The sequence below is a fragment of the Bos indicus x Bos taurus genome, chromosome 20, assembly GCF_003369695.1.
Source record: "Bos indicus x Bos taurus breed Angus x Brahman F1 hybrid chromosome 20, Bos_hybrid_MaternalHap_v2.0, whole genome shotgun sequence".
NCBI classification, from domain to species: Eukaryota; Metazoa; Chordata; class Mammalia; order Artiodactyla; family Bovidae; genus Bos; species Bos indicus x Bos taurus.
The window spans coordinates 25,858,587-25,880,950 of NC_040095.1; the positions used below are offsets into that span (position 1 = coordinate 25,858,587).

At 39.8% G+C, this 22,364-nt stretch overlaps 1 protein-coding gene across 1 annotated transcript in view; it reads right to left on the reverse strand.

The window, feature by feature from the left end:
- Positions 1 to 22,364, reverse strand: part of ITGA2 (integrin subunit alpha 2) — a 108,573-nt gene that overhangs the window by 53,124 nt on the left and 33,085 nt on the right. The window contains exons 3-5 of the mRNA XM_027520417.1: positions 6,919 to 7,028; positions 3,388 to 3,479; positions 26 to 140 (exon numbers count right to left, since the gene is read on the reverse strand). Of these exons, the coding sequence (XP_027376218.1) occupies positions 26 to 140; positions 3,388 to 3,479; positions 6,919 to 7,028 (317 nt within the window). The remainder of the gene's footprint in view (positions 1 to 25; positions 141 to 3,387; positions 3,480 to 6,918; positions 7,029 to 22,364) is intronic.

Consider the following 22,364-nt stretch of genomic DNA (forward strand, 5'->3'; position numbering starts at 1 on the left):
GACCCTTGGCACATTCATAACTTACTCTGAACTGCAGGCGCAAAGCTGGTCCGCAACTGAAAATCAGGACTGACATCAGAGCAAACGCCAGTTGTGTAATACTGACTTCCACACTGCTGTGCCCACAGGGGACCACAGGTCTTAAAAAAAATGAGAACAATGACAAAATACATAGAAAATGTTAACCTTCCACCTTGCCATTTGTGAAGCTCAGGAATCATTTCCCTTCTAAGACACTAGGAATCATCAACTCTTGAAACTAACAAGTTAACAACGCCTTTGAGAGAAAGTGCACTGGAGCCCACAGGGGGAAGGAGAGGGTGGCAGACGTGCTGTGCCCGGTGGCAGGCGTCTCGAGGACAGGGACACTGGGACTGTCAGTGTAGGGAGGAGCCCATCAGGTGACCCACCAAACCAGAGAAAAGGGGTGCTGTCCTTCCAGAGAACAACCAGGAGAAAAAAGGGGCCAAGTTCATTTTTTGTCTCTCAGGTACCCGGGTCTCACCTGCCTCATCTATAAAATGAGGATGATCAGACCTCCTAACTTAAGACTGTTGTGAAGACAAAATGAGTCTATGTCTATGAAACACTTAGAACAGTACTGGGTAAATAGCAAATGATATGTCATTGTTAGCCAGCCTCACTAGCAGTATTATGCCTTGAACATATGTCTCCTCCTGTCCCTTCCATTTTCACTATTCAGGACAAATAATAAACCCTGTGTCCCCATGGGCCAGGCAGGCAGCTTGGCAGAGAGCTTGGGCCAGGTGTAGACATCACGGTGAGTGAAGAGCCCACACCTGCTGTGCAGGGCAGACCACTGTGGCTCCTGCCCACTGGCTGCTGTGAAACAGGCCCTGTGTGGCTGAACCTCTCAAATTCTCAAGGAGAATCAAAGCAAAAACTTTCTGTGAAAATTTATAATTAAAACAAAAAAACACCCTTGAAACACTCTACATGCTAAACAAACACACAGGAACTAGCAGGCTCATGAACTGCCAGTTTTTAACTCTGCAGTTATCAAAGCATTTCTTTGAGGACTTCAGAGCTGCCTACGTCCACTCCCTAGAACCTTCAGTCATCCAAGCTGGCGCTTGTCTTCGTGTGCACATCATACTCCAGTTATTAATATCACCATCAACCCAGTCCCAAAGCTCTCCCTTTCAGTAGCCCTTGAACGGCAAGAACTCCTGATTAAATCATGTGGGAAATATCAAGTGTCTGTGTGTTAGTTGCTCAGTCATGTCTGACTCTTTGGACTGTAACCCATCAGGCTCCTCTGTCCATGGAATTCTCCAGGCAAGAACACGGGAGTGGGTTGCCATGCCCTTCTCCAGGGGATCTTCCCAACCAAGGGATTGACCACAGGTCTCCTGCATTGCAGGCAGAAAATATTAGGTTAAATACAAATCATTAGATGTGGAACGAGAAAAAATGGGGAAGACAAGTCTAGTTATGATCTTAAAAAAATCTGCAAAGTTTAACCTTATGTAAAGCTGTGGAACAACTATTAAAACTTAACTGAAAAGTGTGGACTTGCACAAAGTGATTGGAAGAATGAAAGGGAACTTATTTGACCCAGTTTAATTGTTGGTAGCTCAAAGGAGAAGCAGCTGTGGTCATATTTCATGCTCAATGAGCAAGGCACAGTTTTTCCCTTATAAAACTGGTTCATTTTGCCAATTAGGGGAGAATCACAATTGATGCCTTGGGTATGTTTACCGAATGAGATACCAATTACTGATTTCCTACATCCACACCCCCAAATTGGTGTAGCTTAATCACCCTGAAAAACACTAACTCATGAAGTATTCAAAAATATTTTTTGGTTGTAAAAGCAATGGAAAACAACATTAAGGAGTTGAAATTAGAATATGCCAATTGTTAATGCCAGAACAACATTCCGACTTTAAGCCCAGAACTTAAGAAGTTTCAAAAAATGTGATGATTGTCAGTCTTTTCCACAGTATTCTTAAAAGTATCTTGAGATTTTGACCTTTTAGGTATGGAAAAGAAACCTTAGCTTTTTTTCTTTTTCCTTTCTTTTTTTTCTCTTTCCCTCTTTCCTTCTACTTGCTACACTGACTATTAAATTAACCTCAAATTCCTTCAACTTCATTTTATATATAAGGTTTATAAAAGGTTTTACAGTTACATAAAAATTGATAAAGTTACAGATTAAAAATCTGAAGTTACAGCTTAAAAACTTTGAAGCATATTCTGTAATCCCTATACCTCAATATATTTTCTTTTTTAATTTATTTAACTTTAAAAAAAGAAACAAGAAAGACAAAACAACCTTATGATAAAGACTTCAGAAGATTATAAACCAGGAAGATTCATTGAAATACTCATGTATGCATTGATCTAACATATATTATAAGCAACACCTAATTTACTAGGTGGTACCAAAGTCTAATATCTCTCAGGAAAAACAGAATCATATTGTTCAATATTGATTACATTTTTAGAGAAATCTGTTTATATACACAGGCTTTTAAGTTAGCATGTCAATGCAACATGTCATAATCAAGCTTTCTAAGATGATTTTAACAGAGATATACAACTAAGTTACACCTACATGGGTTGGTAGAAATGTCAAATGAGGTTGGGTTTTTGTTTGCTTTTAAACTCTTTTTTCCTTTCTTTTATCTTTTGGTGTGTGATGATTTTTTTTTTTTTAACATACTCGTGTCTTTTAACAATTTTCTATATTATTTTTTCTGTTAGTTCCAAGGTCAGAAATTCTCTCAGAAAACTTCCATTTTCTTCTAGTTTTTAAGATTAACTCTTTAGTTCACTTGGAAGTATACCTGGATATGCAAAATATTCACCAATTAATTGTCCCCAGACTACTTGTTAAATACAGCATTCTCTTTTACTCTGATTTGTGGTGGTCTTTACACAGTGTTCTAGAAACTAAATGAGAGTAAATGCTAACATGAAATGAGTCCAGATCATTGCTTTAAATAATATCAGAGTAGTCAATGATTAGCAGAAATTATTAAAAACAAAAGTACTTCGTAGCTTTGAAACCTGCTTTCTGAACTAGCTGTACCTATCCAGAATGTTTCTACAGGAAGGGGAAATGAGAGCTAGAATTCTGTTGTTATCAACAAATACAAAACACATTTTTCAAGGGCAAAGAATCGCTGTTCCTTCTGCCCTCTTTCCCCAAAACATTCTGTGGCAATATTTTTGCTAAATATCTTAAGATGCTTACATATCAACACATTGTTCTTTTCATGTTGGCTCTCCTCTAGCATAACTTATCCAAAATTCAAGTTTGAACATTTAAACCTCAAGATTTGGTTTGCTAGGAGGGATGGTCGGAAGACACTGACTTCATACTTGAGAGGAATGAGGATTTGAAAAGTAAACACTCACAAGAAATCCTCCTGTTCCCACGTTCCTTGTCAGTGTCAAGCCAAGGCTCATGTTGGTTTTCATCTCAGTAACATTGGACATGCTCGTGGAAGCTTTCAAAGGGGAGAAGATTTTTAAAAGTGGTTAAATTATCATTTAAAGACTTTTTTTTTCAATGTACATTCAGGTTTATATGTAGCATTGAGTTTAGTACTCATGGTGGGTAATCAAGTGTATGGAAATGAGATGTTTCATTGATCTGGCTGCTCACTTAAATGAGTGAGGCTGCAGAATATGATCCTCAGGGGTGGGGTCTACAAAGGTCATGATGATTCCATCTAATGCTTTATTCTGGATCAGAAAAAAACATTCTTAAAGTGTTATCAAAGAATGCCATATGGTAGAATCTGGCCCAAAGCAACAGTAAGTGAACTTTAGAAAACCATCATGACACTAGCACATAGAATAATAGATAAATCTCTCCAATCTTCTCTCTCCCATTCAGCTAAGGCATCATTTGCTGTATCCATTCTTGACCTACTGAACATTGAAATTCTTTTCAATAATATCATTTTTTTCATTATCCTCTGATCTCTGCCAAGGTGTATATGTGTATCAACATACATGCACACATACCTGTACACCTATACATATTAGTTTTTCATTATCCTCTAATCTCTGCCAGGGTATGTGTGTACATATATACAGACACACACACGTATACATATACATAAAATTACACTGTTTCTGTAAATGTGTATATGCATCATTTATCCTAAGTTGTGTGTGCTCAGTCACTTAGTTGTGTCCGACTCTTTGTGACCCCATGGACAGTAGCCTGCCAGGCTACTCTGATGGTGAAATTCCAGGCAATAATACTGGCGTGGCTTGCCATTTCTCATTCCAGGGAATCTTCCCCACTCAGGGATCAAACTTCTTTACCAGCGCAACACCTGGGAAGCTCTAATCCTAATTATCTGCTCATTTATATACATATGCATAAAATTTCTAAAAATAAATATACATACATATTTAGGGGTGAGAGCTCAAAAGTTTTATTATACAGTTTATCCCCTGTTTCCCAGGATGCCCATTTTAAAACTTCACCCTTCTTCTCAAGCCTCTAAACTCAACCCAGATTCCATCACTCTCTAGTGCAAACAAGATAATCACACTCAAAGGGTAATCTCAACTTCTCTCATCTTTACCTAACGGTCCTTTTAGAATTCTGACTTGTCTCTTTCCTCTGTGTTTCAGAGAAGGGAGTATTCTTCGTAAGGCTCATTTTCCCAGGTACCAGAGACATTAATTTCATCCAGTTAACTTTATTCTTGATTGGTCGTCACTCCCTTTTATTGCCTCCTTCCTCTCTCCTTACAAATATGATCAGTCAGTTCAGTTGCTCAGTTGTGTCCAACTCTTTGCGACCCCATGGACTGCAGCACCCCAGGCTTCCCTGTCCATCACCAACTCCTGAAGCTTGCTCGAACTCATGTCCATAGAGTTGGTGATGCCATCCAACCATCTCATCCTCTGCTGTCCCCTTCTCCTCTTGCCTTCAACCTTTCTCAGCATCAGGGTCTTTTCCAGTGAGTCAGTTCTTCACATCAGGTGGCCAAAGTATTGCAGTTTCAGCTTCAGCATCAATCCTTCCAATGAATATTCAGGACTAATTTCCTTTAGGATGGACTGGTTTTATCTCCTTGCAGTCCAAGGGACTCTCAAGAGTCTTCTCCAACACCGCAGTTCAAAAGCATCAATTCTGTGGCACTCAGCTTTCTTTATAGTGCAGTTCTCACATCCATACATGACTACTGGAAAAACCATAGCTTTAGTTCCTCTTTAGTTCCTCTTCACTTTCTGCCATAAGGGTGGTGTCATCTGCCTATCTGAGGTTATTGATATTTCTCCCGTCAATCTTGATTCCAGCCTGTGCTTCATCCAGCCTGGCATTTTGCATAATATACTCTGCATGTAAGTTAAATAAGCAGGGTGACAATATCAGATGAGATCAGATCAGTCGCTCAGTCGTGTCCGACTCTTTGCGACCCCATGAATCGCAGCACGCCAGGCCTCTCTGTCCATCACCAACTCCCAGAGTTCACTCAGACTCACATCCATCGAGTCAGTGATGCCATCCAGCCATCTCATCCTCTGTTGTCCCCTTCTCCTCTTGCCCCCAATCCCTCACACCATCAGAGTCTTTTCCAATGAGTCAACTCTTCGCATGAGGTGGCCAAAGTACTGGAGTTTCAGCTTTAGCATCATTCCTTCCAAAGAAATCCCAGGGCTGTTCTCCTTCAGAATGGACTGGTTGGATCTCCTTGCAGTCCAAGGGACTCTCAAGAGTCTTCTCCAACACCACAGTTCAAAAGCATCAATTCTTCGGCACTCAGCCTTCTTCACAGTCCAATTCTCACATCCATACATGACCACAAGAAAAACCATAGCCTTGACTAGACGGACCTTTGTTGGCAAGGTAATGCCTCTGCTTTTGAATATGCTATCTAGGTTGGTCATAACTTTCCTTCCAAGGAGTAAGCGTCTTTTAATTTCATGGCTGCAGTCACCATCTGCAGTGATTTTGGAGCCAAGAAAAATAAAGTCTGAAACTGTTTCCACTGTTTCCCCATCTATTTCCCATGAAGAGATGGGACCGGATGCCATGATCTTCGTTTTCTGAATGTTGAGCTTTAAGCCAACTTTTTCACTCTCCACTTTCACTTTCATACAGCCTTGATATACTCCTTTCCCTATTTGGAGCCAGTCTGTTGTTCCATGTCCAATTCTAACTGTTGCTTCTTGACCTGCATACAGATTTCTCAGGAGGTAGGTAAGGTGGTCTGGTATTCTTGTCTCTTGAAGGATTTTCCACAGTTTGTTGTGATCCACACAAAGGCTTTGGTGTAGTGAGAAAGCAGAAGTAGATGTTTCTACTTATAGGATCATCTCCTTTTTATTAGAAAAATCATTTCTTAAACCTGCTTGCTATCTTATCAAACTATTTTGCCAGTTCTCCTTCACTACTTAACTTCTGGAAATAGAGGTCTGCTTTTGTGGATAATTAAAACCCAGTAATTCCAAAGAGTTACAAATAATTCCAAATAGTGATTTTCTTTTTTTAGTAGAACAAGATGATTTTCACATGATCAGAAACACAGAGTGTTCCTCAGCACCCCCCAAATTATCCCTAGTACTGATGTTTCTATACTGAATGGTTTATTTTGAGGAGGGAGAGAAGTATGAATAGTCTCAGATTTCTGTTAGTAATCACCAAAATCATCCTAAATATTGATGGAAACTGGTCCACAGACTGGGCCAGATGGTCCAGGAGGCAGCATGTTTCCCACACATCTTACTCAATTAGGTCATCAAACTGTGTTGGAAATTTGGATACAGTTGGACCCCATGTGACTACAGAGATAAAGGCAACAAAAGCTGTGTGTATTTCTTAAAGGCAAAACTCTGACTGGTTTTGTTGTCTTTTTTCAACTGAGTATATAACAAGATTTTGATATGTATAAAAAAAACACATTGCCAATTATAACTTACTTTGCAAATTCAATTTTTCACATGTAGTGGTGGATAGATCAACAGGACATTTATATACATCTCCCATTCGGTTCTTAGGAAAGCCACTCCATGGTGAACCAACCAGTAACCTAGAAATAGGGATTTTATTTTCCATTAGACATTAAATGTTAGCTATAGTTTCTTAAAGGTAAAACTGACCACAGAACAGTCAAAAATCCACATTTAATTTCAATTTAATAAGTGAACAGTTTCTATTTGCTCAGCTGTAATTTGTTCTTTTTATTTTTCTTCTTAGCTGATGAAGAAATTAATGAACATCTGCAGTACCACTGTCTTGCCACAATACCTGGGAGGTTTCTCTAAAGCATTTCTGTCCAACGGAAATACAATGCAAGTCACAAACGTGAGGCACATATGTAATTTTAAGTTTTCTAGTGGCTGCATCAGGAAAACAAAAAAAAAAGCAACAGATGAAATTAACTTATTTAAATAATATATTTTATTTAACTCAGTATATCCATACTAATTTGCTATCAATATTAAAATTACTGAGCTATTTAACATTCTTTTTCCATACTAAGTGCTTGAAATTCAATGTGTATTTTATATTTTGAGCACAATCAAGTAAGCATGTCGAGTGCTCAGTAGCCACAGGTGGCGGCTAGTGGCTACCATATTGCTCAGTATAGCTCTAAAGAATGAAATAATATTAAAACCTAAAGCAAGAAATAACATTTGTTGAGTATCTTCCACGCCCTAAGCACTTTCATATGTTATTTAGGGAGCACATAAGTTATCTAAGTGGCTTTATGTTTTACTGTCTATATAAGGGAATGCTCAGCAAAAATACAGAGCGAGTATACTGTGGGTCTGTGTATCGTGTTTATAGCTGGAATACAGAAGCAGAGGTCAGAGATAGGTGCTAACGTTTTCGTTTTGGTTAGTTTCACTTCCTACAGAGCTTTCCAAAAAGATATTAAGCATTTCCTTGTAGAATCACTGGACATTTCTGGCCAAGAATAGACAGAAAGAGTCCATATAACAGTCTGATCTTTAGAAACTCCTGTAGGTTAACTACTCAGCAGCAACCAGTGACTAAGGAAGCATAATTGACTCAATGTTTTTTCCTTGTCAAAGTTGGAAAAGATTAGATTATTGATCTAGGAAATTTAAAGTCTTTCATGATACTTCTGTCTAAATATTTTGTCGTTATTGATTAAACAAAATGTGCTCAATTAAGTGCTATAGTGAATTAAGAAAAATCTAAGGCACGTTTATGTCTACTAAATGCAGTAAAACTGTTTAAAAAATAACAAATAAAAATAATAATCATAATGAATGGAAATATATTAATAAATTGCTCTTCTTGAAAAAAAATTTAAATGGTCAAAGGATGCTAACATGGACATGGAAGGATGAGGCTGGTAGCTGGCATTCTTATCAGAGGGAGCAGCGTAAACAAGCATGCAAAGAGGGAAATACAAATTATTTTGAAAGAGTTAATGATTCAGTAATAATCTTCTCCCCTTATCTTATACAAATACTCTCAAGCAAGTATTCTGTAGAGAATTCTAGAATACTTTAAACCAGTTAACTTTGATTAAGGTTAGAGTCACAAGTTTCTGTCTTCTTATGAGTAGATACTTTATCTAATTTATCTGTTAAAATACTGTCTATAGAAACCATCTACAAGACAAAAAGATAGCCTAGTGAATGGGAGAAAATATTTGCAAATGCTAAGACCGATAAGGGATTAATGTACAAAATATAGAAACAGCTCCTACAACTCAACATCAAAGGAAAAGAAAAAAACTAAAACAAAGGGCAGAAAACCTGAATATACATTTTCCAAAGAGGACGTACAGATGGCCAACAGGCACACAAAAAGATCCTTAAGATCATCAATTACCACAGAAACACAAATTAAAACCACAATGAAATATCACTGCACATCTGTCAGAATAGCTATCATCAAAAAGACCACAAATAATGAATGTTAGTGAGGATACAGAAAAAAGGGAACTCTAGGACACTGTTGGTGGGAATGTAAATTGGTGCAGTCACTGTGAAAAACTGGAGTTGCACAAAAACTAAAAATAGAACTATCTTATGACCCAGCAATTCTATTCCTGGGTATATATCTGGAAAAAAAAATGAGAATGCTAATTTGAAAAGGTAGGTGCACATCAATGTTCATAGCAACATTATTTACAACTGTCAAGATATAAAAGCAACCTAAGTGCCCATCAATAGATGAATAGATAAAGAAATGTGGCATATATATATACACACGCACATACATACATACACATATATGTATGCATATGTATGCATATATATGTAGGTAAAGAGTCTGCCTGCAGTGCAAGAGAGTTGGTTTGACCCCTGGGTCCGGAAGATCTCCAGAGAAGGGAATAGCAACCTACTCCAGTATTCTTCCCTGGAGAATTCAGTGGACAGAGGAGCCTGGAGGGCTGCAGACAGTCACAAAGAGTTGGACATTACTGAGCGACTTTGACTTTCACATACACATACAATGGAATACTACTTAATCATAAAAAGGATGGCATTTTTATTATCAAACTTTATTTTAAAACTTTAGCATGCAGTCTATTGACTGAATGAATTTTTAACTATAGAATATAGTTGGTCCCCTATAGGATAATGCAGCTCACATCACAAGTTCAACTTAAACCTTGAATTTGGAGTAAAGCACATAAGAATGTTGCTAAATGTCCTCAATCACCACTTCATCGCCCTTTGGGGAAAGAAAATCCAGAGGTAGTGGGTGATGCTACTTAAGTAGAATTCCACATGAGCTATTTTAAAATGTAAATCCTTTTCAATCTGAATTTTAGATTAAATTTCAGCCAATAATTTCTAATGGTAACATTGTAACAAGGTTTTATAAACATGCATCTGTAATTTTTATTTTAGTCACAAATACAGTTGTTTTTTGCCAAAAAAAGAAAAAAAATGACATTTTGCCATTTGAAACAACATAAATGGACGTGAGGGTATTATGCCAAGGGAAATACGTCAAACAGAGAAAGACAAATACTGTGTGATATCACTTATATGTGGACTCTAAAAAAATAAAACAAACTAGTGACTATAACACAAAAGAAACAGACCCACGGATATAGACAAGAAACTAGTGACGATCAGTGGGGAGGGGGAGGAGGAGGCACAAACTATTATGTGTAAAATAAACAAGCTGTAAGGATATATAGCACCATACAGGAAATAAAGTCAATACTTTATAATAACTCTAAATGGAATATAACCTTTAAAAATTGTGAACCACTATGTTGTACACTGAAACTTTTACATGAATAATATTGTACCTCAAGTATACCTCAATAAAAAGTAATACATCAAAAATATTGCCTATAAAGAGGAATGCAATAACACAGGCATACAGGTTAAGATTTCTGAAGAAGACAGAAATTGATACGTTGGCTATAAGTCCCAAAATTTGCTTTAGTGAAGGAAGAGAATCAAGGAGCAGGATTTGAAGCGCGTGTTTGAGCATATCTGATGTTCTTCAAATTCATGACAACTCAGAGGAAATGAGGAAACTTATGAAGATTCTGTATTGTAAAAACTATCTTCCAGCAGCTTGATTTTCTCCATTTGTACAAGTCTGTGGTCTTCATTCCATAGTGGGACTACACAGAATTACCTCTAACCTTTGTGTGCAGGATACATCTTAAAATTTAAGAAAGAAAGAGACTGAAAAATGAAAAAGAATATATATATGTATAAAATGGAATCAATTTGCCGTACACTTAAAACTAACAACATCATAAATCAAGTATGATAAAAAATTCTTTTAATTAAACAAACAAAGAAAGAGATAATGCCTTTGCTTTCTTTTCCGGGCCTGTTTTCTTATACTTTCCTGAAATTCTGTATTTTAGTCATTAGACTCTGATCTGGTGGAGAAGCTGGATTCTTCTTGCTTCTAAACCTTAACATGTGCTGTTCCCTGCCTGGAAAAATTCTGCTCATTACTTAGGTCTCTCATTAGACAACCACTTCCTCCAAGAAGTCACCTGGTTCTTTTACATTTGAGCAAGGTAGATTTCCTAAGTAATTTCTTAGCCTCTGAGCTTTCCCTGTCCTGGTTTTCATCACATTACCCTGTAAGGGCCTCAGTTCAGTTCAGTTCAGTCGCGTCCGACTCTTTGTGACCCCATGAATCACAGCACTCCAGGCCTCCCTGTCCATCACCATCTCCCGGAGTTCACTCAAACTCACATCCATCAAGTCGGTGATGACATCCAGCCATCTCATCCTCTGTCGTCCCCTTCTCCTCCTGCCCCCAATCCCTCCCAGCATCAGAGTCTTTTCCCCCTGACTAAATACGGCCCGCCCCTACCCCTGCCCCCCAGGGAGGAAAAGTCCATGGGGACTAGGAATCCTGCCTATAGCACTGAGTGACTAGGTGTCAAATGAATGAATGAAAAAAACAAGTGAAGAAACAAATGGATGATTGATTCAACATTATTTTTTAAAATTTCTATTAGAGTATAGTTGATTTGCAATGTTGTGTCGATTCTACATTATTACCTGGCGCTTCCCTTGTGGCTCAGCTGGTAAAGAATTCACCTGCAAGGTGGGAGACCTGGGTTTGATCCCTGGGTTGGGAAGATCCCCTGGAGAAGGGAAAGGCTACCCACTCCAGTATTCTTGGACTCTATAGTCCATGGGGTCACTAAGAATCGGACACAACTGAGCGAATTTCACACACACACACGTCTTGTTAAGGAAAAGTTGAATAGAAAATTTTTATTTCTTTTTGTCTGAATTAAAGATAAAACAAGCAAAAAAAGAGGTGAAAAAACTCCATCAAGTTGAGAAGAAAGCATTATATGGGTACTCTTCTGTCAATTGTTCCTGATTCAGTCTCCACGTAGCTACCACGTGTCAAACTCACGTCTTTATTTTTTAAACAAAGGCTGACTGAGGAGTCCGTAGGGAACAACATAGCACCTTATAGCAAGAAACTGTAACAAAAAGTGTGGCTTTGCCCCTTTAAACTGTGGGAATTTATATTAACGACAGCAAATCTTACAACAACTGATGCTGTATAGGAGGCTTTCCGAACATTATTAAGTTCCTGTGCCAAATGGGTCTGAGATTATTTTATCTCCATTTTACAGACGGAATCACTGAGACAGATGAGCAACTCACTAATATTCACATGGGTTGTGAAAGCCAAGCATAACTGATTCTGACATCCAAGCTCTTAACCCTTAGGCTATTTATTCTCTTTCCTAAATAGTGGCAAGAAGGCCTGGCAAAGGGCCCAGGTTGGGAAAACTGTCTGAACAGATGAGTTGGCTTCCAGATTCATCAAGGAGTAGAAACTGGAACCTGAGGGTCAGACCCACACCCTGGCTGTGCTGTGTACAATCAGGTAAGAACAGCATATGTTCAGAGAGTACCAAGTGTGGTCATTCAGGTGGCTTTTATTGTACACCTTTCCTATCTATCCTTAGCTTATTCCAGAGAAACACACCGAGAAACATAAGTTGAGTGTTTCTCACCTGAAATTTAATCATTTTGTTCTTCTGGGCCTCCAGCCTAGAGCTGCATCACTAGCTACCCGTTTTCTCAGTGAGAAAGCTCAAAAGGCCACCTGCTGTTTCCTAGTGAGTAAGTGTTCCCTGGACACACTCTCTTGCCCTTCTTCCACCTCACCCCGGAATTCAGGGTTGGATAACCTCATGGTGCTGGGGGGTTATGACACCTCTACCACCACCATGAGAATTCGGGTCCCTGCCCCTGCCCCCATTCATCAGACAAGACGAAATGAAGCCTCTGTGCAGCTATATGCCTATATGAGAAATTCATGAAAGGGCTTGAGAGTCTCACACAGGACGCATAGAAATCTCTGGCGGCACCACACCATATTAAACCCTTAACACAAAACAATAGAGGACAGTGGCAACCAGACCATTATGTCTGCAATGGTGTTTTCACTGTGTATGACTCATTCTTTAACTACTGAGAACCACATTAGTAAGTAGGTAGTCATAGGTCATACTAGCGATTACAGCGAAGGTTTGAAAATCCACTGCCCACCTCCTTTTTTGGCAGTGTTTCCAGCAGATTCTCCTCCTGTCTTGGACCCAGTGAAATCCTCGTTCCTGACAACTCTCCCTCCAAAGGAGAGGTTATGACATCACCCGTGGCTACTCCGAGGGAACTGTGACATTCTCAAATTAATCAGACAGGAAGATGAGGGAGGCAGGTATATTTATCTACAAAGTGTATGTAACCAGCTATAGCAGGAAGAAACATGCCGGGAGAGAATGTTATAAAGGTGGGGGACCAGACACCTCAGCGGGTAAACTAAGTGTGGTGAAGCCTCTCTGAAGTAACAGATTTAATTTAATCACAACCAGGCAAAGAGCTGCATGAACAGTTGTGTGTGCTGATTCTCAAAACAGAACAAAATCCCAAGATAAAAACTTCTCTTTTCCTACAGTGAAACTGGGAATTCTTCCAAGACTACTTAAAATAACACTTACTGTTCAATTATCTTGTGGGAAAATAGTGATTATATAGAGTTCCAAAACATAGTCAATTTGCCCACCTCCAGTGGAATTCAAAATACTTTGTTTAGTTAGTAAATAGTATTTATGGTGGTGTAGGTAGTTTTAAACCCACAATCCAGGGGCTGTTATAAATATCTTCCTTTGGTCTGTGAGTCTCTAAACTCTCCAAGCATTTCTTTGATACTAGAGATTTTCCCAGAGATTACCGACAGAGGTGCACTTAAAATACTAGGGCAAAGCGTGTTTTATTTGATTCAATACATGCTTCTTGAGGTCCTAGGAGACTGACATGTTGTACAACTCTAGGGAGTTCCATTCCCACATGCATGGTGTGCCTGGGCCTTGTGCAGTGTACAACCTGTGAAGCTGTACATGGGGGCCAGGCAAACTATGTGCCAGACTCAATTCTAGGCATTGGGGATACATTAGTGACTAAATTAGTCAAAAATTTATGGCCCCAGACTTCTCTGGTGGTACAGTGGATAAGAGTCTGCCTGCCAATGTACGGGACTTGGGTTCTATCCCTGGTCTGGGAAGATTCCACATGCGTGGAGCAGATATACCCACGCTGCACAACTCCTGAGCCTGCATTCTAGAGCTGCAGAGCTGCAACTCCTGAGCCTGCATTCTAGAGCTGCAGAGCTGCAACTCCTGAGCCCTTGTGCTACAACTATTGAAGTCCACGCACCTAAAGCCTGTGCCTCACGACAAGAGAAGTCATCAAAATGAGAAGCTGCAACAAAGAGTGGCCCCATTTGCCTCTGCTAGAAAGCCCATGCCCAGTACAACTAAAAATAAATAGATTAACAAATAAACAAAATTTTTAAAAATTATGGCCTCTCAGAAGTTACCTTCTAGTGGGAAAAACAGACAATAAATGTAATGAGTAAGTAAAACATACGGTAATGGTGATCAGTACTTTGTGGGACAAGTGAGGAGGGCAGAGTCAAGAGTGTGGGGTGCAGGGTGTTGCAATCTTTATTAGGAGGGCCAGGAAAGTGTCACTGAGAAGGTGATATTTACGTAAAGAGTTGAAGGAGGGAAAGGAGTAACATCTTAAGACTCTGGTGGAAGAGAAGTCCTGACTATGAGAACAACAAGTGCAAAAGCCTGTGGCTGGCGCAGAATGCATGAGGGGGAAATGGTAGGAGATGAGGTCATGTTAGTAATGGGCCTGGATCCCATAGAGCCTTGTATGAAATTGTAAGGACTTGTTTTTTCCTCTGAGTGAAATATGAGAAAGCCACTGGAGGGTTTTGAGCACAGTACTGATACGATCTGACACATTTTCGGAGGACTTTGAAGGTTCCTCTGTTGAGAATGACTGCATGGGAGTAAAGGTGGAGCAGGTGAAGCACTTAGAAGGCGCGTGGCACGATGCAGGCAAGAGCTGGTGCCAGGCTCCCGTGGGGCTGGCAGAAGGGAAGGTGGTGACAATATATTTTAAATATATTTTGAAGGTAGGGCCAGCAGTATTTCTTGAGAAGTTAGTTTTTCAATAAAAACAAAGCAAAGGGTGACCCCAAGGTTGTCGGCAAGAATTAAAAGTAACCAAGTGGCCATTATCAAATAAGGAGGATATGGTCAGTGGAGCAAGATTCTTCAGTAAAGGAAGCTCAGAAGTTCAGAGGGAGGTATTTTCAGTTGGAAATGTCTCAGCCATCCACAGAGTTGTTTTGTCTGGCATTAGAAGCCTACCATATGTAATACCCACATTAAGATGAGACATTTCAAAGCCTATAGCTTATAAATATAAATATTATTCCTTATATTGTTTAGTTCCAGGCCACTGACAACACAAGAAGTCCAGTGAGTTCCATACGGCTACTTGCTTGGAACATAAAAGGAGTTTGTCATGGGAAGAATTCACCTGTAACGATTTCCCATCTCCAGAAAGGAAGAAGACAGGTAAGAGTTCATTTTCAGCTGTTGGTTGGGAAGCACTGCTATTATAATTTACTAGCTAAACTCTAGCATATGTTTCAAGGCAATTTTAGCCTCCTGGCCTCATTATGCTGCCCCAGACTTCTCTGGCTGCCAGGCTGCTTCCTCAAATAGTGGGATGGCTACATCCTCAAGATCTTTCAGTCCCCCGATGCAGAGTCCACTGACCTCATTATTGCTAGAACATCTTAAGCCTATTATAGTTTTATCTCACAAAACCCTGGAAATCAGCTTTTGCACTGGAAGCAAATGAATCAATAAAAACTGATTCTGCTACACTGACTCATCCAACATTAAGTTTTCCTGAAGTTAAAATCAAAAGCCAAAACAGTCAATTTAATGCCTTGTGACGATATAAATTCCACATGCTTGTGCCCCGGTGGGGAGGAAAGGAATGCTTTTAAGGTCACACATTTTTATGTCTCAAAGTCCATGAGACAGTACCTTTTAAATACATGCTTCAGCAGATAGCTATCAATGGAAAGAACTGGAAAAGCAACAATATCTGTAAACTATAGTTTATAAGGAACATTTTAACGTGCAGTATCTTCTTTCATCCTTATAAATATCCTGTGAGGTCAAATATTATAAATATTCCTGTTCCCATATAAAGAAATTCAACTCTAAGAGTCTGACTGGCAACAAAACCTAGATCTGCACCTATGTCCTTTCACTCCAAACCTCCAGTTCTTTCTGTCATACTAAGCTGGCTTAGAACTCTTCCAGGAGAGCTACTCATTGTGGTTCCATCATCTGGGTCCTGACCAAATTAACAAATAGGTTCCACTTATGCCACTTAGCATTTACCAGATCCTTCTTCAGAGTCAACGGATGGAAAGTTTCAGACAAGTATCCACCAGAAAGTGGTGGGTGGGGTGGGGGTGTGGGAACGTGTGTGTGAGTGTGTGTGGGAGTATGTGTGTATGGGAGTGTGTGTGAGTGTGTGTGTGTGGGAGTGTGTGTGTCCCAGCACCATCATGAATGAACTTGTTCTGAAAACAGACCTTCAGGCATTAACACAGAGGGAGGCTTAAAATGATAAGACTGGGTGGTGAGGCTAGATGCGAAAAACTGATTCTTTTGAAAAAACCCTGATGCTGGGAAAGATTGAAGGCGGGAGGAGAAGGAGACAACAGAAGATGAGAGGGTTGGATGTCGTCACCGACTCAATGGACATGAGTTTGAGTAAACTCCGGGAGTTGGTGATAGACAGGGAGGCCTGGTGTGCTGCAGACATGACTAAGCGACTGAACTGAACTGACTGAGGTGGCGAGGCACGGAGGATTTTCACAGATCACTGAAGGTCTCCAGAGTTTCTGGCTCAGCAGATCTATTCCATAGGCAAGTCACAAAAAGTGGGCATGTATGTGTGATCCCGTTTGTGGATTCACATACAAATTTGTGTCCAGAGCTGGGGAAGAAAGAAGTTAGTTGGAGCAGGGAATATTTAAAGTGCCCTTTCTACTATAACGCAAATCATTGAAAAAAATGTAGCCAAAAGATGATTTTAACTTAGTGGAAAACAATTAGCAACTATGGTGTGACAAAGATAGGTAAATCAACACTGGAGTGGTCTATGGAGCTCTATAAGGAACTTGGTTGCCTACCTACCCTGGCCCTACTGCCAGCCATGGGAAAGTCATTGTTGATAGGAGACACGCCACTTTGTAGACCTATTAATAGTGTTAGTTTAAGTATATGACAATAGAATAATAATTAGCCATAAAAATATTAATGGTAAGTTTTGTAAACTTAAAAATACAAGAATATTTTACAGTCAGACTTGTAAGCCTTTGTAGAATCAAAAATAGGACTAAGTTAGAAGTTGGTGAAAATAACTAAAATGTAATAGAAGAACAAAAATAAATATATATGTCATGGATTTAAAATAAAAGCAAACCTTATGAATAAACAAAGTAAGCATGTTAAATGGCACTGCCAGGAAAACCTAATGGCAAGAGAATTTTATCGTTGGGCAGAGACATAAAGGATGATGTTGGCTGATATCTAAAGGCTGTATAATGAAAGACAAAGATGATTATTTTGGAAAAGGGATCAGAATAGCATTCTTGGCCAGGAAGAAGAAGAAATGGATCAAAATTAATCTAATATTGCATGGGAGCTAATCCGTGACAGATGAGAAAGGGCTGAGGAGGAAGTGGTGGGTGGAAAGAGGTGGGGAGGAACGAGTCATTAAAAATCCTGATTTTGCTTCTATATATGTTTACACAGAGCTAATGAGAGTATCTCATATATGCACAGTAGTTTAGTTTTTGAAGTGCTTTACTTTTATTCTCTCACAAGGTGCTAAAAACTTCTGGTTTGGTCAGGATGCCTTTTTCTTTGTGATCCAGAGAGGCTCTGTGACTCTCCCAAAGTCACCCAGCTGGTGATGGGGAAGCTGAGTGTAAAAACCCTTTTGTTCTAGCTCTTGGCTAATCTGACAAATCTCTGTCTATCAGAGAATGAAAAGACAGATGGGAACTGTCATCCCAGGTAACACTTTTTATAACAATTTTTAATTCAAAATGCTTAATGAAGTTCACCTTACTTTATAAACTTTACATGAAAATTATATTTAAATATTATTTATAAATGCCAATTACATTCTCCCATGTTCTTCCCTGGACACTTAAAAAAACATGCCCACTTGGAACACCTTATTTCTGTACTAATCTGTGTGTGTGCATGCTAAGTCACATCAGTCGTGTCCAACTCTTTGAGACTTCATGGACTGTAGCCCACCAGACTCCTCAGTCTGTGGGATTCTCCAGGCAAAAGTACTGGAGTGGGTTGCTATGTCCTCCTCCAGGGGATCTTCCTGACTCAGGGATTGAACACCTGTCTCTTGTGGCTCCTGCACTGCATGTGGATTCTTTACCTCTGAGCCACTGGAGAAGCTGCTTGTAGTAATCTACCCTATGCTTATTACTTCTTAGCTCTGTAAACTTAGATGACTAACAAAGCTTTCTAAGTCTCACCCCTTTATCACTTATAAAATGGGTAATAATTTGACAAAACTCTTAGTCATCATGAGTATTATGTGTTGGCTAAGAATTTACCAGTATTGATATTGCCAATATACTATATTACCTAGTCATTGCTGTTTGTGTGGAATTGAATGTTACTTCTCTATGGTTTATCTAAAATTCCCTTACAAGAGGTATCTCATACACCCTGTTATATTTATAATACACATAATGCTTTACTACAATTTTTCTTAATTAAAAAGTAGAATCTATAATATATATAGATGGAAGGGTTTTTATTTTTGGCTATGAAACATGTTCAGGGCTTCCCTGATGGCTCAGTGGTAAAGAATCTACCTGCAATGCAGGAGACACAGGAGATGCAAAAGTATAATAAATAAAACCCAGCAAATGACTCAAGATCATTTTGTTAAAATCTTATAGATCCCTGTGCAAAATATGCCTATATATTCTTAGAAACAAGGGTCACGTGGAACAGATAAAGTTTGTACTTTGAAAATAGCAGAGTGTGACTTAAGAAAACTCTTCCCTGGGTTGGGAAGATCCCCTGAAGGAGGAAATGGCAACCCACACTAGTACTCTTGCCAAAAAAATTCCACAGAGAAAGGAGCCTGGCGGGCTATAGTCCAAAGGGTCACAGAGTTGGATACGACTGAGCAACTGAGTGCCCATGACACATATTCATTATATTTCTCTTTTTAAAGACAAGCATGCACTGGTCCTCACTACAACAGGAAAATACATTTTTACAACTGGAAATACCCTCAATTCCCAGACAGTCCTCGTCACATAAGAGATTGCAGTGTTCTAAGATTTTTGAGTCATACAATGAGTTCAGATGATTCTTGAGACAGGCCCTCAGATTAGACAAACAGAAACAGTACATATCACCACAAGCTTCCAGGAAATGACTTTAAATGTATCACGGTCCTTTGTACAACTGTGATAAGGATTGCATCACCTACATCTGAACATCCTGTATATAAAATGACGGCTCCAAAGTAGGGTGACCCTTTGCCTACACTGGAGGGAGAACAGACCACAGCTTTACTTACAGGAAGAGGAGCACTGTGGAGCTCTACTTGGGAGGTAATCTTGCTTTTAAAATCATCCAGCTCATAAGAGACCATGAAAAAGTTTCAAGAACTTGCAAAGCATATCACTGCTGTTTTTATAGTAAAAGTCCACAGTGTAATAAAAGTATAGTAAATAAAACCAGCAAAGGACTCATGATCATTTTGTTAAAATCTTTGTAAAATCCCCGTGCAAAATATGCCAATACATTCTTAGAAACATGGGGCACACGGAACAGATGAAGTCTGTACTTTGAAAATAGCAGAGTGTGACTTAAGAAAACTCAGGCTAGAGCTTTAAGTGAGTTTTCAGAAGGCAGGAAAGGGCTGAGAGATGAAGTCGGGGTTAAACAAGACAGATTGTAAAGAAAGTCAAAGTGAGCTGAGGAGAAAACTACCAGCACAGCAGCTTTATTTTTGTACTCCCTTTTTAAAGGGAGTAAAAAAAATAGAGAGATGTGTGTGAGTATTACATATATAAAGTCTAAGGGAAAAAGACTCATAGTTTATTAAAGGAATTCACAGTAATATCACTTTCTGTGCCCAAAGTTAACTTGATTAATATCAGAAGGAAAGTTAATGTTAAAACAGTCTTTCCCACATCTGCTACTCCCATAATGTCTGTGCGACTGTCATAAATTAGGAGTGGGGAGGGGCACAGTGCCAACTGTCAAAACAAATAGGCCATTCTGGATTCCAAGTTTCATAGTATTTTCCTTGATCCCGAGAGTCATGAAAGCTGCTGGTCCTAACCTCGGCCACCCCAGCACTGGAGTGGGAACACCCACTCACACCTGGATCCTGCCCCAGCCCTGCCCCCGAGCAAGGAACCTGGGCAGCGTCAACTAGTGAGAGAAGTCAGGAAGGAACCCTGTCCCTCTAGGGTCTCAGGTCTTGGGAAGAGAAAATGAACTCTCGACAGTAAGTTAATACAGCAAGTGACACTAGAGGAACGCAAATGCCGTTAACTACGGGGCTTGGCACTTATGCCTCTGGCATTATTCATGGCTGCCTGATCTGCACATCCATCTTCCTCACTGACTCTATTCCACACGCCTTAAAGTCAAGGTCCATGCTTTGTACTTTCTGCACCTCATATAGCATCTAGCCTGTGGTGCATTAGAAGATCACGTCCATGACTTGGATGTTAGGAGGCCAGATCAGGGAGTGACCTAGGCTCTAGCATGTCAGGCCAGCTTATGTTCTCTTTTCTTCCTGCTTCACACTCCCACAGGGTGTAGCCCCCAGGTAAGACCTCCCTTCTCTGCTTCCTGGGGGTGGGGTATGCACATACCAGCTGGTGGTTGTACTAGGCTTGAGGAAGGAAGTCCTTGATAAGCCCTACCATACATCTTAACAGAAAGCTCTGTGTTTATGTATCTTTCCTTAATGTCATGAGAAGGTCAAGGCAGGATTTAGAGATGTCTGGTGTCCTGGGTCTTGAAATAACCCTGTCAGCACCAGATTCTCACCACAAATTAATATATTTGTCTTTTTAAACATTTTTATTTTATATTGGAGTACAGTTGGTTAGCAATGTGGTGTTAGTTTCAGGTGTAGAGCAAAGTGATTCATTTATATATATGCATACATCTATTCTTTTTCAAATTCTTTTTCCATTCAGATTATGCCATGGTATTGAGCAGAGCTCCCTGTAATGTGTTTGTTTTCTAGCAATGCTTTATGTACTTAAAGGGAATCCTGGAGAGAGAAAGGAGACAGGGCTCACTTGGCCAGCACTCTGCTGCTAGATTTCTGTCAACTTTGTCTCTTTGGGTAACTTCCAACCCACAAAGTGGCCAGTGGCTAAGCTGCCAGCAATCCTTGACATCTCTAATAGCATCTATTGCTGATGGTGGCTCTTTCTCTGTCCCAAAAAAACTGTTACTTAAAAAGAATCACCTCAAGTTTAATGCCAGGTTGTCCTCAGCAAGGCCAAGCTTACGAAGTGGACCATAAGAACTCGTCTGAAGGTCTTGTTCAGCTTCTATGTTCATTGGTCTACAAGAGATCACTTTGTAGACTACCTCGAGTGAACCAGGTGGAACTAGGACTTTCATTCAGTAATCAAGAAAATAATCACTGACCCTCTACTCCACATCAGCTGCCACTCTAGGTTCTGAGCACACACCAGTGCCCAAAGCAAGGTGCCAACACTCAGAGACAGAGCAGAAGATGGGTCATGGGTGTATAAACACATAAAGATAATTTCAGATAGTAACAATGGCTATTCAGAACATAAAAGGCTAGAGACAACTGAGAGCGGTTGTGAAGTGCTAATTCAGACAGGTTGGTTCTGAAAGGTCTCTTTGAAGAGGAGGCATTTGAGCTGAAACTGAGAGATAAGAGCCAAAATCTTGGGAAGACAGTCCCTTCCAAGAGAAAAGCAGTGCACCAAAGCTCTGAAGCAAAACAAGTTAATACTCTTCTCCTGCTTGTTCACCCCCACTCTTAAGACCCAGCTCATGATTCACCTCCTCTGCGATGCCTTCAGAGACATACTACGCTCTTGAGTATCATTTCATTTTGTTTCCCTATCATACAGATAGGCACACACCAAAACGTGATTCATTGGGATCCTGAATGTTTGTTTGAATTCCACTTTTTTAGAGCACCAGACATAAGTTCATGAAGGAAAAGGGGTATAAATTATAGCCCTTATTTGATAAGCTGCTGCTGCTGCTGCTGTTAAGTTGCTTCAGTCATGTCCGACTCTGTGTGACCCCATGGACTGCAGCCTACCAGGCTTCTCCGTCCATGGGATTGTCCAGGCAAGAACACTGGAGTGGGTTGCCATTTCCTTCTCCAATGCATGAAAGTGGAAAGTGAAAATGGAGTCGCTCAGTCGTGTCCACTCTTAGCAACCCCATGGACTGCAGTCTACCAGG